This window comes from Sphaeramia orbicularis, chromosome 8, assembly GCF_902148855.1.
Source record: "Sphaeramia orbicularis chromosome 8, fSphaOr1.1, whole genome shotgun sequence".
Taxonomy (NCBI): Eukaryota; Metazoa; Chordata; class Actinopteri; order Kurtiformes; family Apogonidae; genus Sphaeramia; species Sphaeramia orbicularis.
In genome coordinates this window covers 20753145-20777559 of record NC_043964.1, presented here as the reverse complement: position 1 = coordinate 20777559, position 24415 = coordinate 20753145, and the positions used below count along the sequence as shown (strand labels likewise).

Sequence of the window (24415 nt, the reverse complement as noted above, 5' to 3'; positions counted from 1 at the left end):
TGTCATTATTTATATGTTATTATGATATTATTTTTGAGTTTGATGCCCTAACTTGCACTTTGCAAATTAATCCTGTGGGCCGGATTTGGCCCCCGGGCTGTATGTTTGACACCTGTGACCTAGACTACAGGTGTCAAACATGTGGCCCGGGGGCCAAATCTGGCCCGCCAAAGGGTCCAGTCTGGCCCATAGGATGAATTTGTGAAGTGCAAAAATTACACTGAAGAAATTATCACTCAATGGTGTAAAAATCATTTTAATTCAGGTTCCATATACAGACTAATAAGATGTCATTTGGATCAGACCAGTAAAATATTATCATAATAACCTATAAATAATGACAAGTGCAGATTTTATCTCTGTTTTAGTGTAAAAAAAGTAAAATTACATGAAAATGTTTAAATTAACAAACTATCCTTTTACAAAAAAATGTGAATAACCTGAATATGAACATCCTGAAAAGTCTTAAGTGAAGTAAATGCAAGTTTACTAATATTCCGTTTGTTACTAAATGTTTTGTGTAATTGTAATGTAACTTGTAATGCACATGTGTAAATGATAAATTGATAAACCGAGGCAGAATATTGTTAAAATCGCACTTGTTCTTCTAAAGACATTTCAAGTTGTTCATGTTATTCAGATTTTTAAGGAAACGTTGTAGATATAAACATTATCATAACGTAAGTTTACTTTTTTCATTGTTCTTATTTTACTGTTCTGGCCCATTTGAGATCATATTGGGGTGAGTGTGGCCCCTGAACTAAAATGAGTTTAACACCCCTGACCTAGACCTTCATTTACATCTATTCTTTACCTAACCCAGACACTAAGGATAGGTTACATCAAATAAGGCTTATTTTAGGGTTAGTCATGAGTAATTCCAGACTTTAATTAAGCATCATTCTGAAGTATGTAGAATACCTGTGATCACCAGTCACACAAATACATCTTTTATCTACATTTCTAAGGATTTGGACCAACTGTAGTATGCAATGTGTATATAATGTATTTACATCCACAAAAGCCAGGTAAAACTTCACCTATGAAAATTTGTCTAGGAGAGTTGTGTGTGGCCCAATCCCAATTCTCATTTTCACCCTTAACCCTTGGCCCTTGCACTTGGCACTACCCCTTGAAACAGAGTTGCAAGGGATATCAATCAATCAATCTTTATTCATATAGTGCCAAATCATAACAAAAGTTATCTCATGACACTTTACATATCAAGTTGGTGGAAACCAGACTCTAAGCCAATTTACAGAAACTGAATAGAATCCTCCAGGAGCAAACACTTGCGACCGGTGACAGCGATAGGGGTTGAAATATTCCCCTATGAAATGAAACAAGTCATCGATGGCGCTACAAACAGATGCGACAACTTTGGTTGTGAAAGAATTCACCATGCCGTCAGCAACTGTTACTGTCTCTGCATGGGCTTTTGGCATTTTTTTTTTGCCACTATCAGCCGCAAACTGCAGAAATGTGATCTATAACACATTGAAACAGCACTAAAGAGACGATCAAATGATTAAGATATTTACAAAGAAAACACGTACATTTGCGTGTTTCTTTTGTCGCACTGCTGCACTCTTTTGCTGTGCTTGCCTCTAGTTTGCTGATGATTTGAACAGAATTATGGGAGATTTCTCATACCCCTCTGTTCATAGCAGAGGCGATTTCTCATAGACTGCAAGGGAAGCTTGGCTTCCCCTAAAATTATGAAAATTAAATGGTTAAATATGTTCGGTTGTGTTGACATTTCATTGACTACAAATGTGTTAGAACACGTTCATCTCACAGACTAGTTCGTTCAGAATCTTTATCACAAATCAATGGACTTGATGTTGTTCACTTCTCATACATTCCCGTTGTGCTGTTTTCTCATTCGATCTCTGCTCAGTGCATTTGCCCGTAGACGCTCAGCGTCCATGCACTTCAGTGGGATTGAGTGGAACAGTTTTCTTCATGGCCTCAAAACTGGACGGTAATTGGATAAATGCCATGATGTTGTCCCGCCCCCGGACATTTGGCGTCTCTGGGGGTGAATGGAGCTGTGGGCGGAGCTCGGCTGGGCTGGACGCTGAGATTCCACGTGCTGATTGGAGGATCAGTTGAAGGCTGAATCCCGTTTGATTGACAGCTATTTTGAGATCTACTCCTTCACTTGACACAGTTCAGTTTAATACCATTGCGCATTCTGCTGTGAAATCGAGAGAGAAACCACTCTGAAATTACTTGTTCATTTCTTGCACTGTAATAAAACACACTCATTGTACTTTCTTGTTTCAATTTAACATAATTTCAACGTCTTCTTGTTTACTTGGTACGATAAGGTCACTGACCATTTTCTTAAAAAGGAACGGAGGGCTGAATTTATGTTTAAATATCTGGACTTTTTTTTTGATGCAGGCCAACAATGAGCTTCCCCTGTCTGAAAGACGAGCAGTTGCCACAGGTTCATAGTGTGGTCTTAAAATATCTCAGTTTTGAGGGCCAAACCTTAGCCCTTCCCCTCCAACTCATCCAGAATGGAGACACCCCTACCCCTTCAAATTGGAGGGGCAGGGTTAAGTGGTAGGGCCAAAGGGGTTAAATGGGACTGGGCCACCGTCTAATCGGGGTCACCTTTATCTAATTTTTCAACTTATGTGAAATTCTGATTATCCAGGTCATATTTAACCCCCCCCCCCCCAAAAAAAAAAAAAGGGGACTCTAAATGTCCTCAGAAGTGTTGCAGTCAGTGCAGGTCCTCACCTGGTGACCAGTGCTGAGATGATATCTGTGATCGTACTGTTGAGTTCGTTCAGCAGCTCTTCGATGGGCCCGGGGATGGGAAGCTGCTGTCTGAGATGTTCTGCTCTTCGGATCTGTTGCCTGTTCTGCCAGATAGTTTCCGCCAGCTTCTCACACCTGAACCCAGCAAAATACAAGACATATATAAACACATACATATATCAGGATTCATACAAGGTCAAATGTAATGTAGGTACAAATGTCGTTTTGTACTGTATTGTAATGTATTGTACAGTATTGTCTTTTAAGTAGTAATGTTTATTTTAGTCCTTGACATGTAGGCACAAATGTTGTTTTGTACTATATTGTGGTGCATTGAATTGTACTGTTTTGTAATGTATTACTCCACAGGTGTCAAACATGCGGCCCGGGGGCCAAATCCGGCCCGCCAGCAGGTCCAATCTGGCCCGCAGGATGAATTTGAGTGCAAGTGCAAGTTAGGGGATCAAACTCAAAAATAATATAATAACCTATAAATAATAACAACACCAATTTTTTCTCTTTGATTTAGTGCAAAAAACATTAAATTGTGAAAAGGTTTACATTAACAAACTTCCTTTAACAATAACATGTGAATAACTTGAACAAAATGAAGAAATGCAGAAAATTAAGTGCAATTTTAACAATTTTCTGCCTGTTACTAAATGTTCTGTGCATATGTATAAGTGATAAGTCGAGATATAATATTGACAAAATTGTACTTTTAATTCTTAACAAAATCTGTTTTTTCCAGGTTATTCCCATCGTTTTTGTTTGGATAGTTTGTAAATGTAAATATTGGCATAATTGAATGTTATTTTTTGCACTAAAACAATTTGGAGTTGTCATTATTTATTGGTTATCATGCTATTATTTGACTGGTCAGCCCACTTCAGATTAAACTGGGCTGAATGTGGCCCCGGAAAGAAAATGAGTTTGACACCCCTATATTACTCCGTCTTGCTCTGTACTGCACTTAATCTACTGTATTGCATGGATCACTGCTATTTATTTATTAAGTGGGGACTGCGGATGAAAATTAGCACTGACGCTAACTCCGGCATATTTACATGTTTATACTGAAATGGAATGTATAAATGTGTTCATTAATATGCACTATCCCGTCTAAATAAAGATATAATAATAATAATAATAATAATAATAATAATAATAATAAAATTCAAGCACTTTTAAGGGTCATTTTCAAATTTTTTTGAGCGCAACACCTTATTGCTGGGGTAAAACACATCTACAGGAATACATATACTCATGATTATTATGTTTGTAAATTTGTTTTTGTAAATTTGTAAATAAGAACTGTGTACACATGCTGTGGTGTTTGTCACCACATTCAGATGGGCAATACAATTACATGGACTTGTACAAATGCAAAGAAATTTGAATAATACCTGTTTATATATGTATGAGTGTAAAGCAGTTTGATCGCTAAAATTATTGTACTTGTGGACATTTGAGACATTTGACTATTTATGATTGATTATATGTATGACAAGTTTTAAAAAAGTTCTTTTCTACTTTTCTAAGATGATGTATATTGCAGGTCATGTGTTATTGTGATCAGACACTGCATATAAAACACCTGTGTAATTGTACTTGTGGACGTTTGAAACATTTGACTGTTGATCATTTGATTGATTATACGTTTAAAAAGAATTTTTTCTGTTTCTCTAAGATGACATGTATTGCAGGTCACGTGTTGTGGTTAGACACTGCATATAAAACACCTGTGTAAATCTATCTGTCCTCAGTCTGATGAAGAGCCTCGGCCCCAAACGTCACATGGTTAAATAAATGTTTTGGGAGCTCACAGGTTGTGTGGACCTTCCTTTATTTTTTCATTGTTTTTTTTGGAATCCTGCACACTTCTTATTTTTGGGATGTTCACCTCTTTTCATTATGCTGCAAACATCTAAAATTATGTTTCATAATAGCGAAAAGGTTGGAAATTGAAGGAAAACACAAAGTTTTATTTACCACTTGGTGTTCTTCAGACACACTCGTACCAAACCGAAGATTAAGATCAAAATGTACCTGGAGTTGACCTGAGAGCATCTGGTAATTTTCTTTTTTGACATAAAGTTTTATTTTTCACCTCTCTCTAATATTAACTCTAGCCAAAGCTACTTAAAGACTAGGGCTGTGTATTGGCAAGAATCTGGCGATACGATACAAATCACAATATTAGGACCACGATACAATATATCGCGATACATCACAATACTGTTAACAAGGCAATAATTTTTTGTTTGTTTTGTTTCTTCTTCTAAGATATTATTTCCTGGAAAAATTTAATAATACCAGAAATATGCACAAATACTAAGCACATTTTTATTTGATCAGAACAGGATTTAATACTATATCACAAAACTTTCCTCTGTAAAAATGACATTTTTTAAAATAAATAATAATAATAATAATAATAATAAATGAATGAATACATAAAATGTTGAAAGACATTACAGTTTCAGATCCTGCTCAAATGTTCATATTCTATTAGTTGTGAAATGAATGTATAGTGTTCAGTCACTGAATCATCCAACAACATAACATTGTTTTTGTGCGATCCCAACAAAGGAACTACCATCTGCCTCTTTCAGACAGTAAAAAGTGCTTTTAGGATGATTGAAATAACCATTATTTAACAAAAAAGTGTTATACATAAAAAAAAACAAAAACAAAAAACTACATGCACGACTACTACCTTTTTAGTACAAACAACAGAGCAAAACACCCATTTAAATAAATACCTACAAATATCGATATAGTACTTTCAAATATCGATAAAGTATCATGAAATGAAATATCATGATATACTGCCAAACTGATATTTTCTTACACCCCTATTAAAGACACATAAATAAATCACATCACAGAGTTATAATTGCAAGTGCTTTCAAGACCTTCAAGCATTTTCAAGGATTTCAAGCACCCTGATGTATAAAGACATATATATAAAATTGAAGGCCGGAGTTGACTGAAAGATAGATGAGGCTTTTAATCAACAGAAGTAGGAAATTTAAACCCAAAAAAGAAAGGAAACATGTCAAGCTGTCGAGCCTCTGTATCTACGCATGAGCCAATAAAAGCCTGGAAATAAACCCAGCAGTAGTCAGCTGCAACCTTGTAAACCTGTGACCTCTTGTTTGCGGGGAAGTCTAGCGGCTGTGATCTTGGTGGGAAGTGGAGATGGAACTCACCAGGACTGCAGGATGTCCAAGCCTCCCTCTGGCGGGCCCCCGTTGCCTGCCAGCTGTTGCCGTCTCTTCCATTGGATCAGCTCATCATCCAGAATGATGGTCTGCTGCTTCCTCAACAACTGCAGTGTTTTCTGGTGCTTCTCTGCCAGGTCCTGACGCATTCGGACACGCAAACAACATATGATTACAATAAATAACCACTGGACGATCGCTGTATTAGATGTAGTGTGTTTTTCCAAAGCGTATGCTGTAATACCAGTCTGTATTTCTGTAGTGTGTTGGCCTCTCGGGTCAGCCATGCCTCCACAGTGGCTCTTTTACTGAGGAGGGCAGGTTCCCGGAGCTGTCGGTCAGCAGGGGGCAGTGTGGCCAGGCTGGACAACTGAGCTGGAGGGGGGCAGGGGCAAAGTCATCCAAAAGGCAACAGGCGGGGATGAGTTGAGCAATGAGGTAAAAAAGGAGTATTGATATTAAAAACAAGGCCCATACACTGTGAATTCACCATTTGGACGACACAGGAAATCTTAATTCCACCACATAATCTCATAATTAGAATGACACACAACTACAGTTTTTTCACACTTATGTATATTTCTTTAATTATCATATTGACAAAATCTTGTCTAGTACATATTGTACAAATTTTTTGTTCTACTTTTGTGTCTTAATAAAGCGTTTTCATTTATTTATTTACTAATTACTTACGTATTTTTTTAATTTATTACTTACTTACTGATTTATTTATTATTTATTACCCCGCCCCTTGAAGGGGAGGCAAGGAGTATTGTTTTTGGTTCGGTTTGTTTGTCTAGCAGCAAAATTATTGGTTAAATTTATACCAAATTGGGTTTAGAGATTGCCAGTGACCCAGAATAGATGTCATTACATTTTGGGAAAAATAAGTCAAAATTTCAATTTTTAATACTTTCTAATAATTTTTAATACATTCTTTCAATCTTTTATTTCCCCATTTCCCCATGGGTGAAATTTCAAATGTCTGTAGCAGCAAAACTATTGGTTGAATTCATACCAAATTGGGTTTATAGATTGCCAGTGACCCAGAATAAATGTGATTACATTTTGAAAAATGTACATCAAAGTTCACACTTTTTATGAATTTTTTAAATCTTTTTTTTTTTAATTTACTTATAATGGGTGAAATTTCATGTCTAAAAAAACATCAGTTTTGTTTTAATTTACTTCAAACTTCGCACATGTATAGAAGCAATTGATATGGTAACATCAGCACATGCATAGAAATGATGACATCAGCTGGATTGATGCCAAAACAAGCTACAATACTTGCAAGGGGTGGGCTTTGTTGTGCCTGGCACCACTTGTTAATTCATTACTTACTTATAACACCCAATAATTTACCCCTGGGATTAATCAAGTACTCTGATTCTGAACTGATTTCTTTGAATGGTGCGCCAACTGATGGCTAGGTAAAAGGTAGAATGCTCCAGATATTTGTTTTCCATTTTCCATAACCTTACAAACTGTGAAATGTGTGTAAAGATAGTTAATAGTGTAAAACACACAGTATGACACTTCTACTAAGGGTCTCTCATTCAAAACAATGATAGAAAAGAAAAAAAGGAGTTTCTAATCAGATTTGACCAAACAAATGGTTAAGACCCTTCTATTGGAAAACTATTTGTGATTAATAAGTTTCAGTGTTAACAAGTTCTTTAACAATCATCAGTTTGATAGAGGGCATACAGACTGGACTGGGTTTCACTGGAAAAAGGTCATGTGGTCTAATGAGTCCAGATTGACCCTGTTCCCCAGTGGTTGATTTAGGGATTACCCATCATGCTTTGTGCCTACAGTACAAGCCTATGGGGGCAGTGTCTTAGGCCAACTGAATGACAAAGTCTGAACATAGGTGGATTGTTTCTTTGCGGATGACACTGTGATATTCAGAGATGATAATGCCAGGATTCATCAGGATCAGTTTGTTAAAGAGTAGTTCAGGGGTATGAGACATTATTTTACACTTGGATTGACCACCAGAGTCCAGACCTGAACCCCTTTGAGAACCTTAATGCAGTGTTTTAACTCTTCATTATCAATAAAATATCTTAATTCTACTATAATAATAATAATAATAATAATAATAATAATAATGATACATTATACTATAATGTATAACAGTAAATTCATCTTGTGTAGTTCATGTAAAATGAAACCTTGGAGTTATTTTCACAACTATTTCTACAATAAACTTGGTAGAAATCATATTTATAGATGAGGTAATCTATGATGTATTATGGTTTTAATCGTATTACACAAATATTACTCATGGCAACAATTGAGGATTATTTTCTTTGCTGAATAATGTGTGGATTATATTTTGTTTGATTAATAATTTGTACTCAAGACCACCTGAAAAATGGTGAGAAGTGTTTCCCAAAGTTCAAAACTAAATTCTTTGATTCACAAACCAACAACATTCTGTTAACGGTCACGGAGGAGGGAAGAAATTGAAAATATTCACATTTAAGAAGCTGGAAATTAGACTTTTCCAATTTAGCAGTCGACAGATATTCTTTTAATCACTGCAGCTCTAGGCTGAAGCATATTCCTGTTATGGTATTAATAATATGAAAGTTAATGCTACTGGAGGCTGTTTAATTAAATGGGATGGCACACCGTTGACAAACCACCAAATGTTAATTATTATTTGGAATAAAATGACTGTTCTGTGTTCTTGAATTTGAACATTGTGGAACCAAATGTCATTATATTATCATCAACACAAATTAAACATCACATTGGATCTCTCAATGCACAAAACATTTAGTAACAGGCATTATATTGTTAAAACTGCACTTCTTTTTCTTAAGGCATTTCATTGTGTTCATAGTGATTCAGCTAATACAGATTTTTTTGTGAAAAGATAAATATTTTCACAATTTGGAGATGTCATTATTTATAGGTAATCATATAATTATTATATTTTTTTTTATTTGAGATCACATTGGTCTGTATGAGGCTCCTGACCTAAAAGGAGTTTAACAGCCATGACTGTTAATATCTTCAGTGTAATTTTTGCACTTCCCCCAGGCTGGATTGGACCTTTTGACAGGCTGATTATTTAATATTTAATACCCCTGGTCTAGAGGTTTTGATCTATTTATTAATTTTTTTTTTTGTAAGATAATAGAAAGACAGTGAAGAAGAAAGTTTTCTTTTAATGTCAGTAAATTGATCACATTATGAATGAAATGTTGAGACAATTTGATAATTAATTTGATAATTGATATAATTTGATGCTGAAATGTCACAAACAAACACAAACATTACCAGAATTACTGTCTCCTCACAGGTTGGTTATATTAGGGGAGCAATAACTAAGTCCATTATAACTTTTACTTGTTTGTTTTGCTTTCTTTTTTACTGCATGCTTTTTACCTACTCTATGTTCTTTGTAAGGTATCTTTTCTTTTCCGAAACAAAAGCAAAACTAGTGCTTAATTTATTTTCGTTTTAAAATAGAGGAATTAAAATTGAATTTCAAGGCGTTTTTCTTTTTCAGTGTCAAAACAGATAAACCAAATTCAAAAAACAGATTGATTTTTATTTTCTCTTCCTAATAACAAAAAATAAAGTACTATCTGAGAGAAATGGAAAAACGGACAAAAAAAACAGCCGTTTTTTTTTTCATTTTCTGAGACCAGATGTTGTCATTTTCAAGGAAAGAGCACTAATGCCTAGGTCATAAAGATTCTTACGAACGATAGGTTTGTACGAATCTTCCAGTTTGTACAAAATCTGGACATTGTAGACATGCTCCCTCTACAAATTACAACGAACATTAGATTTCATACAAACTGAAAGATTCGTACAAATCCATCATTCGCAAGAATCTTTGTGACATTAGTGCTCTTTCCTTGAAAACGACAACATCCGGCTTCAGAAAATGAAAAAAAAAAAAACAGCCATTTTTCCATTTCTGTCAGGTAGTAACTTTCTTTTTTGTTATTACAAAGAGAAAATGAAAATCAGTCCGTTTTTTAAATTTGGTTTATCTGTTTTGACACTGAAAAAGAAAAACACCTTGAAATTCAAGTGTAATTCTTCAATTTTAAAGCAAAAATCAATTAAGCACTAGTTTTTCTTTTGTTTCTGAAAAGAAAATCCAATTACCAACACATACACTGACCCCAATGCCTAGGTCACAAAGATTCTTACGAACGATAGGTTTGTACAAATCTTCCAGTTTGTACAAAATCTAGACATAGCAGACATGCTCCCTCTACAAATGTAGACAAATTCCAGATTTCATACGAACTGGAAGATTTGTACAAACCCGTTGTTTGTAAGAATCTTTGTGACCTAGGCATTAGTGCTCTTTCCTGAAAAAAAAAAAAAAAAAAAAAAAATTGAATAAATAAATAAAATTTGCACTCCTTCCTTGAAAATGACAACATCTGGTTTCAGAAAATGGAAAAACCAGCCGTTTTTAGTCCGTTTTTCCATTTCTGTCAGGTAGCACCTTTCTTTTTTGTTATTAGAAAGAGAAAACGAAAATCAGTGTGTTTATTAAAATTTGGTTTATCTGTTCTGACACTGAAAAAGAAAGATGCCTTGAAATTCAATTTTAATTCCTCAATTTTAAAACCAAAATCAATTAAGCACTAGTTTTTTTTTTTGCTTCTGAAAAGAAAATCTAATTACCAAAAGATACACTGACCCCAATGCCTAGGTCACAAAGAATCTTACGAACAATGGGTTTGTACTCCAGATTTCATACAAACTAAATAAATAAATAAAATTAGCACTCTTTCCTTGAAAATGACAATATCCGGTCCCAGAAAATTTAAAAAAAAACAGGCGTTTTTGATCTGTTTTTCCATTTCTGTCAGGTCGAACATTTCTTTTTTGTTATTAGAAAGAGAAAATGAAAATCAATCTGTTTTTTTAAATTTGATTTATCTGTTTTGACACTGAAAAAGAAAAACGCCTTGAAATTTAACTTTAATTCTTCTATTTTAAAACAAAAATCAATTAAGCACTAGTTTTTCTTTTGTTTCTGAAAAGAAATTCAATTACCAAAACAAACACTGACCTGTGTATGCACTAAACCACTGAAGCAAACTCCTTGTAATGTGAACCCTGTTTACTTTCATGGTAATAAACATGATTCTGGTTCTGGTCCTCTGGTCTTACCCTGAATCCGGAGGCTCTCCTGGTACTGGATGATAAAGTACTCCTGGTTGTGCTGGAGCTTGCGCAGGTCATTCTCCGTGTCCTGGGTCAGCAGGCGAAGCTCCTCAAAAGCCTGGTTGATCTGTTGATACTTCTGAGACATGCTGTCCATCATCCCGCCCACCGGAGAACTCGACTACCAAGACACAAAAGCAGAGACAGAGTAAATGGTGTGTTTAGGAACTGGGATCGGTAATGCTGGTTTGGTTGTCGCTGGATTGTTTATTATAGTTGTTAATGGAATGAGGGATGGTAATAGAAACATAAAGCTGATCCAAAAATGTCGCCGTCGGGTTTATTTGACTTTAGACTCACCACTGACCACATGTCTGATGGAAGCGCTGCAAATAGAGAAGGAGGAAATGCATTTGCTTATCATACTCTGGCAGACTGCACGGTCAGTTAAAGCTCTGAGGAGAACCACGGTGCACGTAAAGGTTCAAACTAAACAGGGTGGAATTCAATCAGTCCAAATATGCATTCCACTAATAGAAAAGGCATGTTGTGACTGGAAATCGATTCACCCCAGGAGTTACCGAGAGAGTCAGATGCTTTACGCACGGCTGCTTTATGGTTTTATAACTCACTGCTTTTTATTAACCGTGAATTGACTTCCACCTTATCGCGGTGCAGGAAATTACAGAAGGTTTGCTTTCACAAGGATATTCTGCAGCGTTTTTGTGATGAGTATGAGAGTGCAACAGCGTTAGTAAATATCCATAACAATGCGTGTGAATCTGCAGACCTGACAGAGAAAATGAGGAATCATCCTGTTGTTGCCCAATTACCCAATCTCTGAGTGGGTTACCATTATGTATTTGAGTTCCTGTTTGTGTTTGCAAGCTCTGTATGTAAAATCAATAATGCATGAATAAGCTGTTTATCTGTACAACTTCATATTTCAGTGTACAGTGTGAGTGCACTGCAAAAACATAAATCTTACCAAGTGTATTTTTCTCATTTCTAGTCAAAATATCTCATCACACTTAAAATAAGACATAAACACCTAAAGAGTAACTTTTCAGTGAGATATAAGAACTTATTTTTAGACAATAGTTCCTGAAAATCTTTTTTCAAGAAATTTTACTTGCTTGAATTAAGCAAAAAAAAAAAAAAAAAATCTTGAATTAAGTAAAAAAAAAAAGTGAAAATGATCTTGGTAAGATTTCTTGAAATAAGATTTTCAAGAACTATTGTCTAAAAATAAGTTTTATATCTCACTGAAAAGTCACTCTTTAGTTGATTAAGCCCTTTTTTAAGTGTGATGAGATATTTTGATTAAAAATGAGAAAAATACACTTGGTAAGATTTGGATTTTTGCAGTGTGTTTGTCCCTGCATGTGTTTTACTCTTCCACATACACTGCAAAAATCCAAATCTTACCAAGTGTATTTTTCTCATTTCTAGTCAAAATATCTCATCACACTTAAAATAAGACATAATCACCTAAAGAGTAACTTTAATTGTTATATCTCACTGAAAAGTTACTCTTTAGGTGATCAGCGTTCAGTTTCTATGCTCCGTATATGTGGAACAAACTACCAGAAAATATCAGGTCTGCTGAGAGTCTGAGTTCTTTTAAGCCAAGGTTAAAGACTCACCTGTTCACTGCTGCCTTTGACTAAAAGGCTTTTTACTTTTTAAATTTTATATTCTCTTTTGAAACTCTCCACTGCAACTCTTACTTTAATATGTGTGTATTTTTATGTTTTTGGGTTTTATGTGTTGTTTTCTCACTTGCTGTTTTTAATCACCTTTTACATGTTTCTTTTATAATGTTTTAAATGTGTTTCTTTTTCCCTTGTCGTTGTATTTCAGTGTCCTGTGTGAAGCACCTTGAATTGCCTTGTTGCTAAAATGTGCCATACAAATAAACTTGCCTTGCCTTGATTTGTCTTATTTTAAGTGTGGTGAGATATTTTGATTAGAAATGAAAACAATACACTTGGTAAGATTGCAGGACACAGCGTTATAAAAATAGCTTTGTTCCTGTTGCCGTCACTGAGCTCAATAAGAAATAGTGACATTGCACTTTACTAACTTATTTAGTTATTTATTCCTTTTTTTTTTTTTTTGTGCTCGATTTATTATTATGTGACTTCCAATTTTTAAATTTTTTATTTATTTGTATGTTCTTACTCAGGTTTTTATCCCGAATTCTTTTTATTGTTTTATCTGTTTTATCTTTTCTGGTTTTTATTGTGTTTTATTGCATCTTGTTTTTATTTATTTGATCTCACCTATTTTATTTACTTATCCATGCTGCTATACCGATGAATGGTGGAACACTGAGCACTTTCTGTTTTGTTTTTTGTTTTGTCCTGTCTGTAAGCGTGATCAAGTGCCTGTCTTGCGTGCTCAATGTAAGTGTTGTTGTAATGCCAAGGCAATCACCTAGACCGCAAAACAAATCTACCTACAGGTATAAATAAAGTAACCTTGACCTTGACCTTGACGATTAGGATTTTTACAGTGTGTGTCTCTGCATGTGTTTTACTCTTACACATACACTGCACAAATCAAAATCTTACCAAGTGTATTTTTCTCTTTTCTAGTCAAAATATCTCATCACACTTAAAATAAGACAATCACCTAAAGAGTAACTTTTCAGTGACATTTAAGAACTGAAATAAGATTTTCAAGATCTACTGTCTAAAAATAAGTTTTTATACATCACTGAAAAGTTACTCTTTAGGTGATTATGTCTTATTTTAAGTGTGATGAGATATTTTGACTAGAAATGAGAAAAATACACTTGGTAAGATGTGGATTTTTTTTCCAGCATATGCTCTGTACTCACATTTGTAGCCTCTCTGACGAGTCTCTGCTCCGTGTAGAGGATGTGTTTGATGCATCGGACCAACTCCAGAGGACAGCGGTCATACGTGCTCTGAAAGAGAAGGAGCACATGTGCCGTGTTAAGGCCTGTTAGCGCCTGACGAGCGGAGCAGCCACTGCACACAGGACTCGCCAATTTAGTCGCATCAAGGAAGCTCGCCAAATTCTGGAACCGACACGGCAGACACACTAAAAACCCATTACACAAGCCTAATGAGGCACGTCTCTGGAGCACGGCGCACTTCATATAGAGACATGAGACCCAGACTAATTAGCATACACACACATACACAATGTCACGCACATACCAGGGTTTGAGTAGTTTTGTGTTACAGTAATCTTTTTCACTTATAGGTACAGTAAATGAGGTGCTGTTTCACTTTCAGGTGACTGGTGCTATTCATGTTGTTTCCTGTTGACGGTGAAATGTTAAGGTCAGCGCTGGGCATCGATATTACTGCTATATTCAAACTGAAATTTAGGACATACAGTACATTTAACCCTTTCATGCATGAAGTATGAGAACCTTAGTCAATTTTTTTTCTTCAGTGTTTCTATTCCTCTTTAGGCATGAAAAAAAACAAAACAATACAATTGAAATTTTTTTTATGAATCTATTTTTCGTGAAGTTACAAAAATGTCCACTCAGCTGGACACCATGCGTTTAATTTTTGAAGCAAAGAAACATGTATTTAACCATTTCACGCATAGCGGTCACTACAGTGGACAGCTGATCAAAGGCGTTTTCTTGTATATTTATGGATTTGTTGTTTTGTGTATCATCCCATATGCTGCAATTCATACCATTAGTGTAACTTTGCTGTTCTAGATAAACCTGATCTGCAGGAACATGTTTGAGTGTAAAAAATTGCTAATTGTTACTAGACTATAATAAACAGTTTTGTTTTGGTTTTTTTAAACAAAAAGTTGTTTGTTTGTTTTTTGCATATTATTTCCATGCAGGTATGTTAAAATGTGAGAAAACATCAGATTAGCAGCATTAAAAATGTTTTTATTTCATAGTTTTCACGCAGTATATCAGTAAATACATGTTTCTTTGCTTCTAAAATTAAACGCATGGTGTCCAGCTGAGTGGACATTTTTGTAACTCCATGATTAAATAGATTCCTAAAAAAATCCATCGCATTGTTTTTTTTATGCCTAAAGAGGAATAAAAACACTGGGAAAAAAACTTGACTAAAGTTCTCATAATTCATGCATGAAAGGGTTAAAACTCATTATCAGAAAGTGATATACTGTGTGAAAACTATGAAATAAAAACATTTTAATGCCACTTAATCTGAATTTCTCTCACATTTTTTCATACTCTAATTCTAGTTATTACTCATTTCATGGAGATAATGTCCTCCTGAGATCAAGGAAATGGACAATTTTAGCTTTTTTACATTAACAAATTGTCTTGACTGGAAACTGCATAATGCAACAGTTTCTTCAGATGCATTTTTAAAATTATTTTTATTGATTGGTTGATTTTTTAATGGAATGTCCTTTGCAATGCACAGCATTTTTTAAGTAAAACTGTCAAACTTTTGTCCCCCACAGAAGACAAAATACATTGCTGGGTTTCAGGAGGATATGCAAAAAAAAAAAAAAACCAAAAAATTTTTGTTTCAGAAAACTGTTAATTACAGTCCAATAACAATTAGCAACTGATTTACACTAAACATGTTACTGCAGATCAGGTTTATCAAGAGCTTTTTCACATTTTAACATATTCAGTCATTACTCACTTCATGGAGGTAATACGCAAAAGAAAAAAAAAAAAAAAAAAGTAAAAATGTGAGTCATATTGTTTCTAAAATGTCCCATCAGAAAGATTTTGAATACTGTGTTTTGACCCTAATCAAGATATTTTTCCCACGTGTTTTTATTCCTCTTTAGGCATGAAAAAAAAAAAAAAAACAGTGCGATTGACATTTTTTTTATGAACCTATTTTTCATGGAGTTTCAAAAATATCCACTCAGCTGGACACCATGCATTTAATTTTTGAAGCAAAGAAAATTGTATTTACTGATATACTGAGTGAAAACGATGATGTTTTTTTTTTTAAAAAAATGCTTGTTAAATTTTAACATACTCTAATATTAGTTATTACTCATTTTATGGAGATAATATGCAAAAAAAAACAAAAAAAAAACAACCATTCTGTTTAAGAAAAATGGTTAATTACAGTCTATTAGCAATAACAAGCAATTGATTTACACTGAAACATGTTAGTGCAGATCAGGTTTATCCAGAACAGCAAAGTTACAGTAATTGCATGAATTGCAGTGTTTGGGATGATGCATAAGCTCCACTATGTTGGTTGATATGGAACTAAAACAACAAAACCCATGAATATATAAGAGAACAGCTGGAGAATATCTGTCCACTGGAGTGACCACCATGCATGAAAGGGTTAATACATCCGTTTCAATTCCCCACGCCATGTCAATTCATCATATAACACCATAGCAGAACGGCAGCTGTACGGCTTCAGTATGCAGCGAGTTATATAATATTGAAATATTATCTGCTCCCATACGTGCAATGGATAATGTACAGAGGGGACTTTATATAATCTATGGTCTATAAGTCTTTGCAGAGGTGGGTTGTTTATTATGTGTAACAAGGGAAGGTTGTGACTGAATAAATGTTGTGTTAGAGAACAGAATAGAGATTTTATGCACATCTCTCTAATAAGAAAACAATCAACAATATACAAGACTAAATAGAAGGGGACAACTGGGAGTAAACATGCCGTATGGATAGAAATTAAGAGCATCTGAATACATCGCTATCTTACAGTAATTATAAAAATAGGACCGATGGAACTGTAGCTCTCTGGCATGTTCTCTCAAGAATCAATAACAAGTTGAATTTTTGAGGTTGTTAGAGTCTTGAAGCAGGAGATCAATCTGCCAATAGAAGTGGGTGGTACTTTCATTTGAGGATAACACAACAAATTAAATGAAAGTCCTTATATGACTTCCTATCAGTGCTCAAAAGTGATATCTGTAGCGTTTAATAAATTTGCTGAAAAACTCACTTTTTCTTCAATTTTCTCTGTTTTAATAGAATTTATCCTGTGAATCTACATGATCACTAAATGAAATGTAGGAAGATACCAGATTTTCACTCAATTACACAAAAATCAGAGGTTAATATTGTAATAAATAGAAGTCCCCAGAAAAATACTTCTAGTTCTTTAACCCTTTCATGGATGAATTATGAGAACGTTAATCAAGACTTTTTTTTCCTTAGTGTTTTTATTCCTCTTTAGGCATGAAAAAAAAACAAAACAATGTGATTGGATTTTTTTTTTTTTTTTTTTTTTTTAATCAACCTGTTTTTCATGGAGTTACAAAAACGTCCACTCAGCAACACCATGAATTTTGTTCTTGAAGCAAAGAAACATGTATTTAAAACCCAATATCATAAAGTGATATGAAAACAGTGAAATGAAACCATGTTTAATGCAGCTAATCTGATGTTTTCTCACATTTTAACATATTCTAATACTAGTTATTACTCACTTCATGGAGATACAGGGTGGGGAAGCAAAATTTACAATGAACATTTAGTTGTTTTTTCTCAGCAGGCACTACGTCAGTTGTTTTGAAACCAAACATATATGGATGTCATAATCATACCTAACACTATTATCCATACCTTTTCAGAAACTTTTGCCCATATGAGTAATCAGGAAAGCAAACGTCAAAGAGTGTGTGATTTGCTGAATGCACTCGTCACACCAAAGGAGATTTGAAAAATAGTTGGAGTGTCCATAAAGACTGTTTATAATGGAAAGAAGAGAATGACTATGAGCACAACTATTACGAGAAAGTCTGGAAGATACTATTAAAGAAGAATGGGAGAAGTTGTCACCCGAATTTTTGAGGAACACTTGCGCAAGTTTCAGGAAGCATGTGAAGGCAGTTATTGAGAAAGAAGGAGGACACAGAATAAAAACATTTTCTATTATGTAAATTTTCTTGTGGCAAATAAATTCTCATGACTTTCAATAAACTACTTGGTCATACACTGTCTTTCAATCCCTGCCTCAAAATATTGTAAATTTTGCTTCCCCACCCTGTAATATGCAAAAAATAACTGTTAACAATTGATTTCCACTCAAGAACCAATCAAGAACAGCAAAGTTACAATAATGGTATGAATTGCAGTTTATGAGATGATGCATAAGTGTCCACTGTGTTGGTTGATATGGAACTAAAACAACAAAACCCATGAATATACAAGAGTAAAGCTGTAGAGTAACTGTCCACTGTAGTGACCACTATGCATGAAAGGGTTAAAGACTAACCTATATAAAAGCAAATTAAGAGAAAAAAAAAAAAAAAAAAAAATCCTGTGGGAAACATTTTCCCACTTTGCAGTATTTATTTCCTACAGAGCATGGTTGCAATTCAGGATTTAGGTTTATTTTGCACAGTCAGCCATCCCCCTGTTTCTCTGTCTGGGTTAAAGGAGGAGGGAGAAGAGGATAAACAAAAGGAACAGATCTATAAGCAGGGAGTGCATCATAAATAGCAGCGCTGACTGGCTACCGAGGCCTTCACTTTCCTCATTTTCTTCTTGTTCGCCTCATGGTGGATGCAGCCTGCTCTTAAACAGTTTATGCTCAGTGGTCTCTTTCTAAGAATTACAGCCAAAGCAAACGTTTGAGTCCTGACCACTTGCTTATCATCTTGTCGCACTGTAGAGAGTCAAAATGAAAGGAGAATGAAGCCAGAGCAAAAGGAAGGTGAAATGTAACCGTTTTATGATCTGATTTTCTGCAGTATTTTTGACTGTTTTGTTGCTTAATAGGTGCTACTTTAAAGAAAATCTCTTTAGCCGATAAGTCAATTGACACATTAACACCCAAATGCAACATTTATTTTCCATACTGGCTTTTAGACTTTGATTAAGAGGCTTTTTGGATTTGTTTTGCTTGGCTGATGAAACAGGCTACTGAAAGAGCTGCACAAATTACAAAATTGACACTGTTTATTCTCTGGTTTGCAGTTCGTCAGAGAGCCAAAGTATTAAAAGCTCAATATAATGGATTGAACCTGACATGATATGTCATACTTTTAATTTGTGCTTTCTTTGTTAATTTTGATCCTAAGGACCGATAATTGGAGGGTCTGCTCGTGTGTGTGTGTGTGTGTGTGTGTGTATCTGCACAGTTAATAAAATAAATAATAATAATAAATAGTAAAGCCCCTTTAAACTAGCATGTTCTAAGTTTCATTTTGCATGTATTCACAGTTCCTAAAATCAAGTGTGGTTATTTCTTTCAATTAATGCAATTTTTTCACCTAAATTCTCCTAAATCCAGACCCTTAAATGGCAGCGTTGCATTTCTACATTATTCAACCAAATGTGTAGCCCTTTACAGCACCACTAAATTATAAAAGCTGTGAATGAAACAGGCATTTTAGCATCGCATGAATAAAACAATGGAGATGTGTTTTATTGAACTGATTCCAAGGATAGAAATCTGACTCTCAAAGCTAAAGTAGGAGCAGATTTCTATGTTTATTTCATTATTTAATCATCGTCTTTATTTAATTCACAGACATAAGCATGTATGTGAGTTGGAATAAACGAGTGTTCTGTATTTTTAAGAAAGCAAGGAATTCTAACTGAAATCTAGACAAATTTATAGTCCGTGACAGGCAGAAGGAGAGGTAGTTCTTATAAAACTGGGTTGTATTCAGACTAAATGCTATTGATACTGTAGTGACTGTCAAAGTACTGAGGTTTGAGATCAACCCTCTAATCCACAGGTGTCAAACATACAAAACCAGCCCACCTGGTCTTCTGTCTTTCAGAATTTTGAGAGTAGCTTAAAATTCTATTGAGGTTCTGGGCCTGTATTGCCAACTAGTAGAGAAATCATCACAGATCCATTGATTTTGGTTGGATTTTTATAATTTTTTTCTGTGGAATGAGTATATTGTTTGGTGAAAAGAATGGCATATTGGCTGATGTCATAACTTGGGGGAATAGTTGATTGCCAATGAAGTAAAGTTGAAAATATTGGGAAAAAAGTGAGAAAACGCCTAATTTTTTTTGCATTAAATTGAGCCAAAATCATACAGAAATGTGTTTTAAGAATTATTTTTTCATTTAAAGTTGTCACCATATGTGTTTTTTGCATCTGGAATGCATTTATTGACAGCTTACCCAGCCCACTGAGGACTGAAGGAGAATTTTCATTTTTCAAAATTTAAATAAAAAAAATGAGGGGCACATACACTTACAAGGCCACAGTTTTTTTTTGCGATATTTCCAGCAGAGCAGACCCTCCAATTATTGGTCCTTAGGATCAAAATTAACAAAAAGAAACAAATAAAAAGTATGGCAGACAGTTTCAACCCATTTTTGAGACTTTGGCTCCCCGACTAAGTGCTGTTCTTATGACTAAAGCAAAACACTTACTTTGAGCTGGCTGGCGTAGTGTCCCAGTTTAATCTTCAGTAAAAAGCCGTCCTCTCCCACTTGGTGCTCGGCCTTGTTCTGCAGCTCCTGGATCAGACAGTCCAGCAGACGCTTGGCTTTAAACTCCTCCTGTGGGTTCTCCAGGTCTATGGCGTCCCTGGTGACACAAATGCAGACGTACGCATGTGGAAATGGGTATGGATGAACAAGACCTGGCATTTTTCTACACAACACATACGCACACAGAGGACTTAGTTCACAGGTGTCAAACATGCGGCCCAGGGGCCAAATGCAGCCCACCAAAGGTTCCAATCTGGCCTGTGGGATGAATTTGCAAAGTCAAAAATTCCACAGGCTTGAACCGAATTGAGCAAAAAAATAATAATTTAGCTTGAATTAAGGAAAACATGTTGAATTAAGCCAAAAAAAAAAAAAAAATCTTAAATTTAGCAAAAAAAAATCTCGAATTAACAACTTCAAATGTTTTTCTTTGTTTTAGCGCAACAAATAAATTATGAAAATATTTACATTTACAAACTAGAAGCACTCGGAGAGCGCAGACCTCCGCCAAGGCTGATCAGTGGCCCCCCCGTGGGCCCCCCCACCCCCGATCACCACCAAAATTTAATCATTTCTTCCTTATCCCATTTCCAACAAACCCTGAAAATTTCATCCAAATCTGTCCATAACTTTTTGAGTTATGTTGCACACTAACGGACAGACAAACAAACAAACAAACCCTGGCAAAAACATGACCTCCTTGGCGGAGGTAACTATCCTGTAACAATAAAATGTGAATAAACTGAACAAATATGAATAACCTGAAATGTCTAAAGAAAATTCAGTACAATTTTAATTTTCTGCCTGTTACTCAGTGTTTAGTGTCTTTGTAGATCCGATCCATAATGCACACGTAGAAATGATACGTTGAGGCATAATATTGTTAAAATTGCACTTATTTTTCTTAAGAAATTTCATTTTTTTCAGGTTATTCACATCTTTTTTGTTTGGATAGTTTATAAAAAGTAAGTATTTTCATAATTTAATGTTTTGGTTTTTTTTTCCTTTACACTAAAAGACAAAAATTTGGAGTTGTCATTATTTATAGGTTATTATGTTATTATTTTACTGGTCCGGCCCACTGGAGGTCAAACTGGGCTGAATGTGGCCCCTGAAAGAAAGTGAGTTTGACACCCCTGACTTAGATGAACACAAAACACACAAGCATGAAGGAGAATGTGAATGTAACACAAACGAACAGAAGGACTCCAACCAGGGAAGGCAACACAAACAGGCGGTTTGAGTATGACAAAACCGACACACTCTTTGCAAATTATACATCAGACCAGTTGCCACAACTGACTATTTTTGGTCATTTCCGCACACATTACAAGACAGTGAGAGCACCATTTACAGTGAAGCAACAATCTGAGGTCCAGTGTGGTCTCCAGGGTCTGTAAGGTCCACCTCTGCATGAACAGTGAGTGTACCTGCTTTGTTAGGTACCATGAAGTAATGGTACTAATGTAAGGAATGATGTTCAAAGGGATAATGTGGATGTGGACAGGTGTGTGGATCAGCACTTATGTTGGTCTAATGTTCTAAAAATGATGTTCTAATGTTCCAAAATACATGTTTCTTTCACAGTACGTGTTTTTCTTGTATTTTTACCTCCACCAAGGAGGTTATGTTGTCGGCATTGGTTTGTCTGTTTGTCTGTCTGTGCGCAAGGTAACTCAAAAAGTTATGGACAGATTTGGATGAAAATTTCAGGAAATGTTGATACTGGCACAAGGAACAAATGATTAAATTTTGGTGGTGATCGGGGGTGGGGGAGGTGGGGGGGCACTGATCTGCCTTGGCGGAGGTCTGCGCTCTACGAGTGCTTTTCTAGAAAAGACAGAGCAGACCTCTGCCAAGGTAGATCAGTGGCCCCCCCACCCCCGATCACCAACAAAATTTAATCCTTTGTTCCTTGTGCCAGTATCAACATTTCCTGAAATTTGCATCCAAATCCGGGGCACTGATCTGCCTTGGCGGAGGTCTGCGCTCTCCAAGTGCTTCTAGTTTACATATACTTCTTGTATTTTTATTATTTTTTGCTACATATGGGAAAGGAACCAAATACGATAATGTCATTAACCTTGATTTTTTCCATGACAATAAAAAATGTTGAAAAAATTCTCAAAAACAAGTGGTGCCAAGCACATCAAACCCCGCCCCTTGCACGTATTGCATCTTATTTTGGCATCAATCCAGCTGATGTCATGATGTCTATGTGTGTGCTGATGTCCGCCTCTCTCTCTCTCTCTCTCTCTCTCTCTCTCTCTCTCTCTCTCTCTCTCTCTCTCTCTCTCTCTCTCTCTCTCCTCTCTCTCTCTCTCTCTCTCTCTCTCTCTCTCTCTCTCTCTCTCTCTCTCTCTCTCTCTCTCTCTCTCTCTCTCTCTCTCTCTCTCTCTCTCTCTCTCTCTCTCTCTCTCTCTCTCTCTCTCTCTCTCTCTCTCTCTCTCTCTCTCTCTCTCTCTCTCTCTCTCTCTCTCTCTCTCTCTCTCTCTCTCTCTCTCTCTCTCTCTCTATATATATATATATATATATATATATATATATATGCCAAGTTTGAAGTAAATTGAAGCAAAACTGATGTTTTTATAGACATTTGAAATTTCACCCATTTTAAGTAAAAAAATATTTTAAAATATTAATAAAAAAATTGGAACTTTGACCTACTTTTCCCAAAATGTAATCACACCTATTCTGGGTCACTGACAATCTATAAACTCAATTTGGTATGAATTCAACCAATAGTTTTGCTGTTACAAACATGTGAAATTTCACCCATTTTAAGTAAATGGAAAAAGTTCTTTTTTTAAAAAAAATCATAATCATAATAATAAAAATAATAATAATAATGGATTAGATTTATATAGCACTTTTCTATGGACACATACTCAAAGGTCTTGCAGTGGATCTGTTATTCATTCACACTCTGGTGGTGGTAAACTACACCTGTAGCCACAGTGGCAGACTGACGGAAGCATGGCTGCTAATTCGCACCTACGGCTCCTCTGATCACCACCAAACATTCATACACCAGTGTGAGTGGAGGCAAGGAAGGTGAAGTGTTTTGCCCAAGGACACAACAGCACATTACTCGGACAGAGCAGGTTCGAACCGCCAACCTTTGTTATTGGACGACCCGCTCTACCGTGACATTGCAATAAATGTTTTATTTTGTCCACAGGGTTAGTTTTGTTTGCTTCGTCATCTACACTTTACTTGATTTTATCAATTTTTTCATCATGATAATAGTTTTCAATGGTCCACCTCTAGATTTCTGAAATATCTGTCACTTCCTGACCACAAATAATCATGTTGAACTGCAAGGAACTGTCTGGTTTCTCTTAATCCGAGATAAAAATCAGCCTTTATGCTTAATTAAATATTGATTTGACATATATCTGAGTAATTATCGACTATAACTGGCATTTTTAACCCTTTCATGCATGAATTATGAGAACCTTAATGGGTCAAAACACAGTAATGTCCAGTCAGAGAGTGAACTTTAATTGATTGCCATTCCAACATTTATTTCAATACAAAGTAGCTCCTTGTTTTGGATAATCCCTTATGGTCCAACTAAAGCAAAAATGAATTCAAAAGTAAAAATGTTAGTCAAATTGTTTCTAAAATGTCCCATCAGAAAGATTTTGAATACCGTGTTTTGACCCTAATCAAGATATTTTTCCCAAATGTTTTTATTCCTCTTTAAGCATGAAAAAAAACCAGTGCGATCGACTTTTTTTTTTTTTTTTAAGAACCTATTTTTCATGGAGTTTCAAAAATATCCACTCAGCTGGACACCATGCATTTAATTTTTGAAGCAAAGAAACATGTATTTACTGATATACTGAGTGAAAACTAT

General features: G+C 35.2%; 1 protein-coding gene across 1 annotated transcript in view; it reads right to left on the bottom strand.

Annotated features, from left to right (window-relative positions):
* LOC115423493 (signal transducer and activator of transcription 5B-like) overlaps nt 1-24415 on the bottom strand; it is a 172266-nt gene that overhangs the window by 24948 nt on the left and 122903 nt on the right. Inside the window, 6 exon segments of the mRNA XM_030140332.1 lie at nt 2755-2910; nt 5991-6142; nt 6247-6377; nt 11166-11340; nt 14005-14094; nt 20494-20650. Of these exon segments, the coding sequence (XP_029996192.1) occupies nt 2755-2910; nt 5991-6142; nt 6247-6377; nt 11166-11340; nt 14005-14094; nt 20494-20650 (861 nt within the window).